Source organism: Dromiciops gliroides, chromosome 4 (assembly GCF_019393635.1).
Source record: "Dromiciops gliroides isolate mDroGli1 chromosome 4, mDroGli1.pri, whole genome shotgun sequence".
Classification (NCBI taxonomy): Eukaryota; Metazoa; Chordata; class Mammalia; order Microbiotheria; family Microbiotheriidae; genus Dromiciops; species Dromiciops gliroides.
Window position 1 is genome coordinate 292849615 of NC_057864.1, and position 16834 is coordinate 292866448.

A 16834-nucleotide genomic window follows, 5' to 3' on the forward strand; every position below is an offset into this window, starting at 1 on the left:
GAACCCAAGCTCACAAAGTTAGTTAATGTGAAAGACAGGACTAGAACTCAGATGTCTGGACACTTAACCTTGTATTCTTTCTATGGGATCATAATGTCTTTCTGATTTTCTTGGCTATAAATGTCCATTGGACACCAGTCATTGCATTTGATATGAAGGTTAGTTAAGCAGTTTCTCTTATAGTGAACCTCAAAAAAAGTCAATGAAGTAATCATTATAAGTAATGTTAAAATAATCCTCTTTTCCTTCAAGTAGAACATTTATTATTTAACTTGATTCTCTTTATTGCATAAAATTCCATAGTCCCATAGCATTAGAACTGACCAACTTTTTGATTGGATGCTATCTAGACCAGTAGTGTCAAACTAAAAATTGAGACGGTGATCACTAATTTCTACATAAAGATCCCTGTGGGACTGTATATTGATTTGGTTTTAAAATGTATAGTTATCTGCATTTTATTATATTTTTATTGTGTTAAATATCTTCCAATTACATTTTATTCTGGTTCAACCCACAGTCAGGAGTGTTTGACACCTCTAAAACCAATACCCTCAGCTTAAAAGAGAGGAAACTGAAGAAAAAAGTTTAAATGAATTATGCAATGTGAACTAACCAAGAAGACATCAATCTGGAAGTTGAACCAAGGTCCCCTAGATCACACACACATTTGGGATACTTTCAATAAACCATGCAGTCTCTCTAGACCATGCTATATGTATATTAAAGAAACAGTGAATTAGCATGGCAGTTCTAACCTGAAAAGAGCGGATCCCTATTTGGTCAGCTTTCTCAGGATAGCGGTAATTAGTTTAGGTTTGCTTTCTTCTTTCAATATATACAATTGCTGTTCATATGGTTTTTTCAACATAATTGGTTTTAAAGACACAGACATATTTACTTTCTGAAAATGTTTTCTCTAATGCTTTGACTCTTAAAAATATTTAGAATTTCACTGAGTGCTTTTTGAAAGTCCTCCAAAAATTTCTCTTTACATATTTAATTGATATATGGGTAGATGACCACACCTCCTAATAGTTCCTCACACTTCTCACTTGGGTATGTTATTGCCTATTTACTTGCTGGATTGCCTGGTTTACTAGTAGATATAATTTCCAGAGAAGAACCACAACCAAGAAGCTACACTTATACCTGGCCAAGGTGCTAGGGTTAATTCTTTTGAGAGGAAATGACGTTCTTAATACTGTAGTATTTGAGCCACCACCAGTATATTTCTAGTTACATAGAAACTCACAATAATGACACTTTAACATATTAAATATAATTGCTTGCGTAGCAATGAGGTAAATAATAATAATACCAACAATAATAATATTACAGGATCTTATATTATGAATAATAAGTGCAACATAATTCACATGCAAATGTGGATCACACCATCAATATATTTATTATGTGTTAGGGATAATAGACATACACTTTCACAAGCCTGTCTAGGAGGCACGTGAGTGAGAAAACCCCATATGCTCAGATTAACTCAAAGCTCTAGAGCTGTCAGCTTCAGTATACTCTATCTCATGATCTTTCCTTAAAAGATGATGTATGTAGCTTCTTTGTGGTTACTTCCATGGTTAAGCTGAGTTAATATCCATACTATATTTGACTACCTCCCAACGTGATGATCAGTCATTTCAGTCAAACTACTCATTTGCCTGACTGGCTTCTCTTATTTTCTGCCTTCTATCTGTTCTTCTGCTCAACTAGATAAACTTCTTGAAAACAAGTATAGAATCCATAATTTCCAGCTTTCAGTTTAGTAAGTAGCTTTGAAATCTGTCCTCCCTCCCTCTCTCCATTTTTTTTTTTGTAGGGCAATTGGGGTTAAGTGACTTGCCCAGGGTCACACAGCTAGTAAGTGTTAAGTGTCTGATGCTGGATTTAAACTCAGGTACTCCTGATTCCAGGGCCGGTGCTCTATCCACTGAGCCAACTAGCTGCCCCACCTTCTCTCCATTTTTTGCTTTTAGGTATAATTAAATAAATTCAATTTCTTCAGTAGAAATATACCAGTATAATTGTCCATATTGCCTCAGTTTACAACATCTGATTACATTAAAAATTTATCAATTGTTTGCCCTATAATTGTCAAACTAACTCCTAGCCATACTTTCAGAGTTACAGGTAATCTCAGAACACTAAGGAGACTTAATTCAGTGACAATTTTTTAAATATAGAACACTCATGCATATATAATTCCATATGTATGTGTGTATCGTTGTTGTTGTTGAATCATTTCAATCATAACTGACTCTGTGACTCCATTTGGGGTTTTCTTGACAAAGACACTGGAGCAGTTTGCCATTTTCTTCTCCAGCTCATTTTATAGGTAAGGAAAGTAGGGCAAACAGGGTTAAGTGATTTGCCCAGGGTCACACAGTTAGTAAGTGTCTGAGGCCATATTTGAACTCATGAAAATGAGTCTTCCTGACTCCAGACCTGGCACTCTCTACACTGTGCCACTTAGCTACCCTATACATGTGTATATTTATATATATTTGGTCTGGAGCTATGATTTCATGAATAGATCCACAACTTACAGGCAACATGTGGTCTTAGGTAGAGGGTTCTCCAAAATATTGAGGAATTGTGACTGGCTGAGCAGTATATGTCAGAGTTAGAATATGAACTCAGATCTTCCTGCAGTGGTGGATAAGAGGGGCTATATTCAGAGTAAGGAAGACCCAGGTTCAATTCTCATTTCAGATACAAGCTGGCTGGGTCCGTGTCCTTGGGGAAGAGAGTTAATGTCTCAATGCTCCTGCTTTCTAATACCAGCTTTCAGGACAACTGTTGATTTTCATTAGTAGAGGGAACTTCTTCACTTGGAGTTTTTCCAACATGGTGAAAATCACAGGAATAGACCAATGTGTCTCCTTTGTATTGATCTAATTCTATGATATTATCTGTGTAAAGAAACACCTAACAGGGGAACTTCCTCTACCAAATCAGATGGCAAATTGTTCTGCCATTTGAAAATGTAATTTTTAAGATGATGATCTGGAAATGTGTGTAAGATTATAAATATGTGATAATATATAGTAAAATAATATAAAAGTTATATATTAGTCTGGACCTGTGATTTATTTAGGGTAGAAATATTCTGGTGAAGAAATGCCTCTATTAATGCAGTCCATCAACTTTCCTGCAACTGTGTATATGTACATACATACACATATGCATATGTACAATAACAATATATATACATGTGTGTATATTTACATATGCACATATCAACATTACAGGCAGTCAGGTGGTACAGGGGCCTTAGAGTCAGGAATACCTAAATTCAAATCCAGCCTCAGATGCTTAACTAGCTGGGCAAGTCAATTAATCTTCTTGGCCTCAGTTTCCCCATTTCTAAAATGATCTGGAAAAGAAATGGCAAACCACTCCAATATCTTTGCCAAGGAAACCTCAAATGGGATCACAAAGAGTCAGACACAACTGAAACAACTGAACAACAACAAAATATCTATATTATTTTTCAAATTCAATTTCACAGATATTAAAATAATAAAGGAAAGATATAAAGGGGTGAGGATGGGTTAAAATATAGTGAATAAATGGTATTTTACAGTTTAGAAAGCACTTTCTATAATTTATCTCATCTGAACCTATAATAATACTGTGAGATATATATATATATATATATGTATATATGTATATATATACACACACACATACACACACACACACACATACATATATATGGCATTATTTCCTCTATTTTATAGATAAGAAAGTTGAGTTTCAGGGACTTACCAAAATTCACAAAGCTAGCAATGGTAGTACAAAAACTCAAAGCCAGGTCTTCAGACTCCAAATCTCATGTGCTTTCTACGATATGACAATTGTAGATTTGTAGAACCAGCTGATATAATTCTGACTTGGCTATTCCTTCAGTGATAGAAGTTTAATCTCTCTATAGTCTGAAAACAGCAAACCTATATCTGAGAAGTCTTGTGGAATGATACAGAGGGACATTTTTATAATGTTAAAGTTGGAAGCAGGAACTTCATATCTAACTCCATTAATTTGCTTCTCTGTATGTTTGTTGCTAACAATCAACCAGCCAATATGTCTTGAACATCTTCCCTGTGCTCTACCCTCTCTACCCTCAAAGATCTTTCCATCAGAGATACCATTAATGTATGTGAAACAATCAGGTAAAATTGAAGACCTGCATTGTATATGGGCAGCTGAGTGGCACAGTGGAGAGAGCACTGGGCTTGGAACCAGAAAGATTCATCTTCATGAGTTCAAATCCAGCCTCAAGTACTTACTAGCTGTATTACCCTGGGCAAGTTGATTAACCATGTTTGCTTCAGAATCCTCATCTGTGAAATGAGCTGGAGAAGGAAATGGCAAACCACTCCAGTATCTTTGCCAAGAAAACCATGGAAAAAACCGTGGAAAGTCTGATACAACTGGAAAAACAGCTCAACAAAATTGTAGATGGGACTAAAAGGTCAATAGTTATGTTTTAAGGTATATTCAAATCAATATAATAATAAACCAAAATAATTATAGAAAATATTCATGAAATTTTGCAAAGAATATTACTAAAATATCAATCAACATATTGTTGTTCAGTCATTACATTTGTGTTTGACTCTTTGTGACACCATTTGAGGTTTTCTTTGGAAAGTTACTGAAGTTATTTGCCATTTCCTTATCCAGCTCATTTTATAGATGAGGAAAACTGAGGCAAACTGGGTTAAATGACTTGCCCTGGGTCACATAGCTAGTAAGTTTCTGAGGCCATATTTGAATTCAGGTCTTTCTGACTCCAGGCCCAACACTAACCACTATGACACCTCGCTGCCCATAAACCATTATACTTCTTACAGTTTTCACTACCCTGTATACTTCTCTATGAAACATTGATCTAAGAGAAGCAGAATCAGAGTTTTGACTGTTGACATGGTATAGCATTAGTATAATGAAATCAATTAGGATAACCTCTGCAGGCTATTTGAACATTTTATAATAGAATTCATTTTTTTTTGTTTCTATTAATGGAATGATTCATAGTTCTGTGTAAAGTCCTGGAAAAATTAGTTTGATCTCCACATTTCTTCCAGAGGGATGCTAGAAATTCGATCTGGAAAGAATCTCAAAGATCATCTAGATTAACTCCTTTGATTTACAAAGTAGGAAAATGAATTCCAAGTAACTTTTTATAGGGTCACATGAAATAAAGATAAGAATTTCCTTCAAGCTGCTTCAAAGCACTAGACTAAGCTAGACTGGAGTCAGAAAAACTTAAGTTCAAATCTGTCATCAGACACTTGATACCTATGTGACCCTGGGCAAGTCATTTAACCTTTGTGATGCATAGCAGCTGCAAATATGCTTTGGTAGAGCCCTCAAATTACCCCCCAATTACTTACCTATTGTTGATATTCTCCAGAATTTCTCCCATCTAATTTCCAGTATTTAGTCTGATTAGAAAATACTAACTGTGATCATTAACTCAGACACAAACATGAACATTTGTTAATGCATAAGAAAAATGACATTTTTGAACAAAAGCATTCACTAATAATTTAGTATCATCCTTCACATTTTAAGGATATCACTTCTCTTGCTTTTATTCACCTATGAAAATGTATTGAAAAGCACCAAAACAGATGACAGAAGTATGGCTGGCTTTTTTTTTTTTTTTGCACAAAGCTCATTTTGTTTTCATGTGTCATCCCATTCTGATGCCAAATCATATAAAGAAGGAAAAATGACAAAGTTCTTGACTTTGAGGTGGGATTTTAACCCAGGTTTTCTGACTTCTGACACCAGCTTTGCAATCCTAAACAAATTCCTCTGTCTCTCTGGACCTCAGTTTCTTCATCTTTAAAATGAATGAGGTTGCACTTGAAAATCTATCTCTAATTCTATGATCTTATGATCTTAGAGAGTTGAGATAATTATTAAAGGTCCATCAGTACCCTCAACACAGAGCTATATCCAGAATATAATTCCACGGATATTGAAATTTCTCATCACTTAAGAATTCTTCACTGAATACCCAGCTATGTTGTAGCATCTCATTGTTAGTGTTTAGTCTTGTATTTTATTCAAGAATCCCAAGGGTAGAATTTACTCAGTCACTTGCAGCATCTGTCATAGCTTCATATGGCACAGACATAAATAAGACTGGACATTGTCCCTACTCTATGGATCCTTGATTTCACCTAAACCACAGGTTAGTAACTTATTAGTCCTTGGGGCCAACACTGGAGATGAGAAATTATTCTGGGTGTCATTGGGTGACACTTGCTGAGGGAAGGAGAAAGGGAGAAAGATATGGGGGGAGAGAAGAAAGAGAAGGGAGAACTGAAAGGTAAAGGAGACAAGAATGGAAAGGGAATGCCATGGTACTGAGTAGTTGTGCACATTTGAATCAAGTTTGAAACTATATTTATACATACATACATACATACATATATATATATATATATATATATATATATATATATATATATATATATAATTACACACACACATGTAATCAAACCAGCCAATCTTGATAATGCTGAAACTGATAGCTGACTTTAACTTTTATTCTTCCTCATGCTTGAATCTGACATCTTTTGGAAGGAAATAGATCATGCAGCAAATAATGATGTATTTTAACTTCACTATTTGTATTTCCTAGAAATATGTCATATTTTTAAACAAAAAGTTATGACCTTTTTTGCACATATAATTAGAATTGTCCTTCTCTTCTTAATACTTCCTTCTTGCCACTAGATGGCAAGAACCAACATCATTTCCAGAGATCTAATACTGGAACCAGGGACAGAAATGTGTAAATGAGGACAAGAAATAGAAAGCTGAAGGGACAGAAAGAGGTGAGGGAGAGAGTGGGGGAGACAGAGAGAGAGAGAGATAGAGATAGAAAGAGAGAGAGAGAGAGAGAGAGAGAGAGAGAGAGAGAGAGAGAGAGAGAAGGTAAAGGTGAGAGAAAGAGAGATAAGAAGAGAAGGAAAGGAAAAGACAAAAAGAAGAGATGGAGAAACAAAGGAATTGACTGAAATTACCACATCACAATAGTTTTAGTCTTTTTGTTATACATAAGCTAAATGGGAAGAATTAAAATTTTAAAAATAAGATTTGAAAGTAAATCTTAATTCTTAAACATGATACTTACAGTATTGCATATTTAATAAAATGTACTTTCTTCTCATAGTTTTAACATCCTTTTTGATATTTTGGTATTGAAATAAATGGTATCTTTTTATGTACAAAATTGTTTTAAAATTTAGCATTTTCTCGGGATATTTAATATACAAGAAAAAATGAAGTAAATTTCTACCTAATTGCATGCATATCAGCATATCGAAGGACTTTGAGTGCACAGCAACATTTATTATGCTTTATTTAATCCTTCTATTAGAAAAATTACCTTTTAACAGCATGCACCCCCAAATCTTTCCCAAATGTTCAAATTCTCCTCCTAGCTCTCCATGGTATATAATTATGGTGCTTTCCTTTTTTTTTTCTTTCTTTGAACAATACATGGGCTGGAATTTTGCCTCAAGAAGCAAATTTATTCATGATGACATCAAGTTGAAATGATCTTGTTGTTATAATAATAAATCATGTTAATAAGATTTCCATGTAACCAAAAATTGTTATTTTAAGTCATACTTTAGGTTCTGCAACATTGGAGATACCTTTTAATGAGAGAAACATCACAAGGTGAAACAGATCTATAAAGTTCTTGCAATGATCTTTCATTCCTAGTCTATATGAACAGTGTGGAAACCAGCAGAGAAGGCAAACTCTTAACAAGCTTGACTTTCTTTACCCAATTTTTAACAAACATTAAATTATCATGTAATTGTAATATATTTTAGGTTTTAAAAGGCTATAAGTGTACAATGCATAACTACCAAAGGGTTCTATTGTCTCTTCCATTAACTTCTTTTTCTAATCTAATAAGTATTCATTAAGTGAGTATTATGTGCCAGGTATTGGAAAAATTACTGAGGATGGAATGACAAAAATGAATGATTCTTGCCCTCAAGGAGCTTACATTCTTCTAGAATCCTCTAGTTGAAACCCTTTCATTTTATAATTGAAGAAACCAAGGTCAGGAGGGTTAATTTGACTTCTACAAGGTCCCATGAGTAACCAGAGTGGCAGAGTCAGGTGGGCAAAGCACCCAAGCTTTCCATTCTTCTATATTGACACATTGCTCAAACTAATAAAGAAACAGACAAAACCTCTCCCTCATTATATTCAAAAAGATCTATACTTATTTGAGGTAAGTAGTCTATAAGTAAGCTGTTAATGACACATATCCCTGAGTGACTATCAGAGCAGCATGCCCAATAGCAGCAATTATATGTATGAAAGAGAGTCATTGATAATTTCTCATGTTTCTAAGTAGCTTCATAGCCCTTTTATATCTCTTAGTCATGTTCTCAAATTAACTTTTTTTTCACCACCATAAAAATAAGATTTATAGCTGTAAGGGGCCTTAGTCCAACCTCCTCACTTCACATATGAGGAAACTGATGCCCAGAGAAATTAATTTAATTCCCTGACACCATAGAGGTGGCAAGTGGTCCAACTGGGGTCTGAACCTAGGACACCTGACACCAGAGCCAATGCTATTTCCTATATTCTTCCTTACAGTACAATTCAAGGAGGGCATCACTCCCTCTGAAGGTTTGTCCTAATCGATTTAGGGTATACATCTCTTTGGCTCTTCATAATTTGTAATATGGATAGTGGAGTTTTAGGGCTGAAAAGAACCTTCAAAATCAAAGGTATAAATTCTAACTTTTCAAGTGACTAAATTTAAAACCAAAGTCACCTATTTAGTTACTGGACAAACCAGGAATAAAAGCAAATATCCTGATTATCAGCCTGTGGATCTTTCCACTAACACTTCATTCAGTTTTACAGAGTATATCTATTTAAAATTGCTGTCTAATTTTAGAAAAATGAAATGTTCTACCGAATTAAAATGCAAAGAACTTCTACATTGTGTTTGACATCATATTACTCATGTCTAAATCCATCTTTGATGATGAGTTGATTCTTCAAAGTATATGGGGGTCCAGTGTATTTCAGACAAAGGGTCTCCATTCTGCCTCTTCATGAGTTGAAGGGAATTCATAAAACTATTGCTTTTCTTTGATTATAATATGGGATTTTGAAGTTTAAGCTATCTACAAAATTTCTTTTAAAACTAGTATAAGCAAAAGAAAAACAACCAAGAATCAAACTCCTTAAAAATTATATCAAGTTTTTTTTTCCCAAGTGAATCTTTTGAAGTACTTAAATTTTAAAATTATGAAATAAATTGCAGATTTTAGTTATTCTTATTGTATAATGTAATGATTAATTTATTAAAAATGTTGTATCCATCTTACAATATGTACATTTTAATGCATAATTCTGAAGCTAGGGAAAACAAGCATTTTGCCTTTTAATGCTACTTTTCCAGTCCCAATATTCCATATATCTTTTACTTGTAGGAAATACTAAATGTCCTGTTTTTTTTCCTGTCTTGTTCATTGGACAAACAGGGGTAGATGGTCCCCCTCCCTAGATAGGCGAAGACCTACTAGTCCCAGGATTCAAATCCAGCATGCATCTCCTGAGGATGACAGGTACTAGTCAATTCCTCCTAATGGAAAAGTGACCTACAAAATTTGTATGCCACCAAATTGAATATATTGGAAATAAGTTCATTACATGCTTACTACCAGGAGCTCAGAGAAAATCCTTCTGATTCCATCACTGACTGCTTCCCATTATTATACAGCACCTCAGAATGTTCACAGAGGTAACCCAGGTGAGCATTCAGTGACACTATTCAGAATACCATGATGCCAAATGATCATTTTTTAAATCTTGTTGTAAAGTATTTTAATATTAATTTCAACCCTAAAACAGTCTTTAAAATCATCCACATGTGTCCTCAGGTGCTTTATAATACCTTACCTTCTGCTGCAGAGTCTGTTTCTTTTATTCTCAGGCAGTGAATCAGTCTCAATCTTCTCATTTCTCAGTATTATTGCTGATGAAGTCTGGTATGTGAAAGAGAGAGGCTCTGTGGCACATACCATGCAACAGTTGGGAGTGACATATTTCATATTTTCATTTTTAAGTCAAACATTATACAAGATCAATTTTACTGGCAACCTTGGTTTGATCAAATAATACCAGTGCTTCCATTCATTATCTGCTGATGCCTACAGGTCACAACATCTTCCATTGCTTCCACTCTCAGTTGTGTTATCCTTCTGCCAATTCATTTTTGGACCAGTTGTACTATTTTAATATGTATTGTATTAAATATTGATGATAGTTTGTCTTATATAATGTTAGATTGTTTTCTTTTTACTGTTGGCAAAAATATTCAATTCTTAAAATGTACTTCAAAAGCCAGATCTTATTGAAAACTTTAACTAAATTTGATTTAGGGACATAGTTGATTGTGTATTTCATGCCATAAATTATGATTCATTATTTTGGGTTTCAGTTGTGTTATTTTAAGGGTTTTAGTTATTAATGAACTTTCCTTTGATATACCAATCAGAGAAGTTAAGGTGTATATAAGACAGGAGGTAGGAGAGGATATACCCTTTTTTATTTTCTAAAATGGAGAAAGATCAACAAAGATTATTTTTTCAAAGCTCAATTATTCCCATGTTCTTACTTTAAATTCAATGAAGATTGTTATTAAGTACTCAAAATTAATTTTATCATCTTTCGCTCTCTGAAGAAACTTGGAATTTAAGATACTTTGAGACTCTCGGTTAAGTAGTCTTCAAATGTTTAAAAAAAATTCAACCTCTTTTCCTTTTGAAAATGTTTTTTCAAGAAAATACTTATTTTTTTTAAACATGTATGAGTATTTCCACTATTAATCAATCAATCCACAAATATAAAGTGTATGCAATAAACAGATTGCTGGACCTGGAGTCTAGAAAACTTGAGTTCAAATCCAGCCTCAGACATTTACTAGTTGAGTGACCCGGGGCAAGCCATTTAAGCTCTGTTTGCCTCAGTTTCCTTGATTGTAAAATGGAAATAATAACAGCACCTACCTCCCAGTCTTGTTTTGAGGGTAAAATGAGATAATATTTCTGGAAACCACATAGCACAGTGCCTGACATAGAGTAAACATTATATGAATGCTTATTCTCTTCCCTTTCCCATTGTGTATGATAAAACAAGCACTGTGCTAGGTTCTCGTGGGGGGATAGAATTAATAAAACAATCCCTGTTTATAAATATCTTACAGTCTAATAGGGGAGGCAACAAGGACAGATAGATAGATAGATAGATAGATAGATAGATAGATAGATAGATAGATAGATGATAGATATGAATATCTATGTATACATAGATATAGATATATATGCATCATATGTTGAATATGTATATATATATGAGAATATATATATATATATATATATAACATAAAGAGAATAAATATAAAGTAGCTAAATAAAAAGGGAGTTAGGGAGGAAAGGCTCTAGGAAATAAGGAGACCAGGAAGGGATTTATGTAAAAGGTGATATCTGAGGAGTATATTTAAGAGACCAAGAAAGTATGTTAGGAGCAGCTAGGTGGCGCAGTGGATAGAGCACCAGGCCTGGATTCAGGAGTACTTGAGTTCAAATCCGGCCTCAGACACTTGACACTTACTAGCTGTGTGACCCTGGGCAAGTCACTTAACCCCAAATGCCTCACCCCCCCCAAAAAAAAATCAATTAAGAAAGTATGTTAGATGGAGGTGAGCAGAGAATATATCCTGAGGCATTCATGATAGCAGACACCATATTGGCTGTAGTCAGAGGAAAAAACAAAACAAAAAATAAAACATTAACCCAGAGAAAGTGAAGTGACTAAAAATTATGATGTCTCCTCAAAGAGGTGAAGTGTCATAGATTTTTGAGGTGGAAAGGACTTTAGAAGTATATCATTTAATCTAAAACTATCATTGTAACTACGAGGAAATGACTTCAAAAGGTTGAGTGATTTGCCCAAGGTCAATAAGTTGTAACTTGAACCTGGTGACCAGTTGGGATTCTGTTGAAATACTTCTCTGAATTTGGCTAAGATATTCTGAAAGTATTAAACAAGTAATAAAAAAAAATAAATGGGAAGTGGACAAAAGAATAAAATCGACATACTATTTTAGTTTTATCCAAAAGTTTAAATAATGTAAATTAATTGCCACAAGAAAAAGATGAAGAGAGCCTGGAAACATGATATATAAGAAACATTTGATTTTATTGTCAAACAGGGAGATGGTTGGCAAAGGCTATTGCATTTACAATATAAAGTCATTCATAATATCTAACAAATATGGATGATAATAAGCAGTTTAACACAAAGCACAGTGAACCAGTCGGTTATAAAAGAAATTTAAAGAAAATGTGATGAGATATCCAATTAAGCAAGGATTGGAGAAATTGGAAGGTGGAAGTAAATTGTAAAAGATATGTAAAAATCAATATACCAAATTTTTCACTCAATCGAGGATGGTCAAACAAATACATTTGCACCCTAACATCATAGTTCTGGCTTTGCGATGGGAGAAGCAGAAATGGCACTAAAGAGAACAAAGACAAGTTAAGCAACAGCCAGATTGGATCAAGTGGATCAAGTAGATGCTTGTTGGACATGACACAATTGTGTGGTTGTGGTATCGATCACTCAGCAATATACGAAAGGTATTAAAAAAACTCGGTTATGTTAACACTAACAAAATAATCAAGAGAACATGAATACTGATAACATACATGCATACTTTCTCATATACATGCATTTTTATAAGTCATCTGTAAAATTCAAGGGTTACCTATTTGAGGGGATTATTAGGAAACAACCAATTGTTTGCAAGTGATATGTAGCAATGGACCATATCTTTGCCATTTTACAACTGACTGGAAGATGTTAGGAATCATAGAAACCATTGTGCTCATTACTTGTTGATTGTTTTTTAATGCTTTAGTAAAAGAAAATTCAGTTTTATAGAATAATTTAAAATAATGTGTCTGTCATACTAAAATCATCCAAATATTAAAATCATTCCAGATTTCTTGAAAGATATAGTTGAAATAATCTTGTTCATTACCTTCTGCTGTTAAGCATCAGGTGAGGCACAAAACAGGAAAATGTATGTTTACCAAAGCTATTCTGAAGGAAATCTAGTGTGGAGTCCAGATCAAAGAAAGATTCCCTGTGGATGGTGAAGTCTTCAGGATGTCCCTCTTTGCAGATGATATTGTACAGATTGTGATAAGCCCCAGTATATTTCAGAGCTTCCTGGGAAAGATCTGTAAAACTCAAAGGCCTGTCCATCCATACAGGAAGTATGAGTGGAGATAGAATGTCCATTGCCCAGATTTTAGCATGCCCCACCAGCATGTATATCTGGGACAGATAATATTGATGGAGGGTGCTAGAAGTGAAATGGAAGAGAATGAGCTAGATTACCTTCAGCAAATTGCAAAGTTCATTTAATGACCCTAAACTTCCCATGAGACAAGGGCCTAGCTTTTTATACTAATATTCTCCTAGTATTGTTATGTGGCAGTTAAGAGAGAATACCACCACCTTCAAAGAACTGCAATTCCAATATATTCCCTACAAGGAACTCAGAAGAACAGGAAAAAGAGATGTCCTCAGTGAACTGAATGATAGGAAGAGAAGATTGACTAGCCATGTGGCACGAATAAGGGATGATAGGTGAACAGTCACAATACACTGGCAATACCAGGAGAAAGCCAGGGCTGACATTGGATGGAGCCCCAGAGGTGAATACAAGGGAGGACAAGGGCAGAAATTGTACTGCATGTGATTGGCATCATCAGCGAGAAGTTCCCAACTGATGAGATAGCAAAGGGATTCAATCGCTGAGTACTCTGCAAAGAAAAGATATATACTGGGTGTCTCTTTTCAAATCCCTTTTTACTTAATGGCAACTTTGTGGTGTAGTGGGTAGAGCACTAGACTTGAAGTCAAGTAGTTCTTCACATACTTACTGAACTCTGTGACCCTGGGCAAGTCACATAACTTCTTTGCCTCAGTTCCCTCATCTATCGAATATGGATAATAATACCATCTACCTTTCAGGGCTGTTTCCAGGGGAAAAAATGAGGTAATATTTTCAAAGAACTTTACAAACTAAAATGATATAGATATATAGATACGTTAGTTGATTGAATCTGATAAAACTTGCCTTCACAATTTGCCTGAGAGGTTAAGTGACTTGCCCATAGAGCAAGTATGTGTGAGAGACAGGGCTCAAACTCATAATTTCTTGACTTTGAGGCCTGCTCTATATCCACTATATAATAAGTGCCTCTCATATTTTGGTTAATTGGAATGTAATTTTCTTTTTTCACACACATTATAGTATAGCTTCAATAATTGATGCAGGACATATAAGAAAGATTAACTGACAATAACAGTTCAAAATGTTTTGCTATCAAAATTCACACTGTGTTTAAACAATTTGCAACATTTTATTTTATGCTTTTTAATTATTCCAGATTTTAGTCCACTTTTTGAAAAAAAAAAAGTGCTATTGCAAGAGGTCTCTTTTTCTTAGCCAGTTTAAATCATTTCCTATGAGGCAAATAATTTAAAAAGATCATTGCTTTTGAGATTTCTTAGGCAATGATACAAATAAAGTAGGCATTTCCGACCTTGAAATATATCATTGGTATTTGGCAACTATACTATTGGGGGGAAGAAGGAGGAAAGGGACATGACTTTGCAAGATGAAGGCATGCCTTTTAACTTTACCATTTCAATGACCGTGTCCATTTGGTGTGAATGCTATTTTTTTTTTTTTTTTGGTGAGGCAGTTGGGGTTAAGTGACTTGCCTAGGGTCACACAGCTAGTAAGTGTTAAGTGTCTGAGGGCAGATTTGAACTCAGGTCCTCCTGACTCCAGAGCTGATACTCTATCCACTGCACCACCTAGCTGCCCCGAATGCTATTTTTAAAAAGCTATAATTTACTCAGTTGAGAAGTTGTTCTCACAGAAAAGATTCACTGTGCAAATAGTTTTCTTTAAATTCCTTAGAACTGCTGTAGTTTATGTGTACTCTAGCTGTGTTTCTGCCTCTGAACAAAATGTGGGCCCGGTTGCAATGCTTAAAATAATTTTTCTGTAAATAGGAGTAGAACTATGGGAATAATAATTAGTATCATATAATTTGGGGGAATGGGTCATTGATTATTTTTCTCTACTTGTGATTGTCCCTAAACCAGGATGATGTACAGTTAGTAGATTAAGTATAAGAATATCCTCAAATGAAAATATGTTATTTGCTGATATTAAGCTTTATTTTTGAACTGTATTCATTTTAGGGCTTTCTATAATGCCTTGCACAAGTCAAGTGCTTAATAAATGTTGGTTTGCCTATTTATTAACATTTTAAATACTTTAAGTTGTCAAGTTTAAACTATCCAAGACAAAGCATTCCTTTATTTTCTTACTATTTGCAGATATCTTTTAAACCTTTGTTTGTTTTTTTCAAGGAACCATTGAATCAAATATTCTGGTCACAAAAACTGGGGGCATTCATCTACACAGTGGCAACAAAAAGTGATTTTAGGTGCAAAATGTTTTCATGTGTAAACACATCTATATGCTAAAAAATTCCTAGGAACTAAGAAAGTTGGAAAGCCTGTTTGGAAGGAGGTAGAGAAGAGTATAGGATCAAAGCAATCTGGTTCACTTTAGATTACTTATTTGCTGCTTAAAATTAATCAGTGAATTTACATAGTTAAAATTATTTTTACCAGGTTCCCTTCTGGGAGAATTTGTTTTATATGTCAATTGACTATATCCACTCTCCAGTTAGGGGCCAAGCATAGGAGCCTAGGACAGAGAGGGCCAGGGAACAAATGGTTTTCAATGATTTGATGTGACTAAATTCACACCCATCAGTGAAAATAAAGTAGGATCTTTGGACCTCATCAAATCCCCTAACTCAAAACTTACTCCCAGTGGGGGATAACTGTTGGCTTTTGTATATATACATTCAGTGTTAGTAAGGAAAATTATAATATCACCATTATGGTGAATTATAATCACTTACTTTGTGCTCCATTTCAACATTTATCATGTTTTTCCACATCCTTTGTCTGCAGATGCCACTGCTTTTCCAAAAATATCCTTTATCTGCATAAAATAAAAGCATCACCTGTAAAGGCATCAGGAAAACTACCAGATATTCGATGGCTGAAAGTATATGCATATGGTTTTATAGTTTTTTATTGCATGTGTTCATCTTCATTGCATGTGACCATCTCTCTGTTTTTATCCATTATGTCCAAATACAATTCCATGTTTCCCAAATTATGAAGGATCCGGATGTTGGAGTCTTACATTCCCAAACAAGACAGTATAAGCCACCAAAGTGCTAAACCAGCAACAACACAGAGGTATCCTCATTTATCAGATTTTAGTTTCAATGAAAAAATTATTTTATCATAGGATTTGGTTTCTATTTTATAGGAATAGAAATGTCTATAATTTTAGCATAATTCCCTAATCTTAGTATTTTAATGTTTTCAGCTGTTATTTCATTGCATGGACTAAATATAATGATCCCTTAATAGACTTGTGCAATTTACAAATTATCATTAGTTTGTAAAATATCTCCATGTAATTGATTAGTTATCAATTATTTATTAAGAAATCTGAGTCACAGTGTGCAAGTAAGACCAAATTAAGTTTGTTTCACATTTAAACCATATGAATTGCAAATATTAATAAGAGAAAATCTAACCTGAAAGAAAACCACATAGCCTTTACGTATTT

General features: G+C 34.3%; 1 protein-coding gene across 1 annotated transcript in view; it reads left to right on the forward strand.

The window, feature by feature from the left end:
• LOC122752744 (regulating synaptic membrane exocytosis protein 1-like) overlaps positions 1–16834 on the forward strand; it is a 357197-nt gene that overhangs the window by 156335 nt on the left and 184028 nt on the right. The window contains 1 exon segment of the mRNA XM_043999633.1: positions 9564–9647. Coding sequence (XP_043855568.1) covers positions 9564–9647 — 84 coding nt within the window.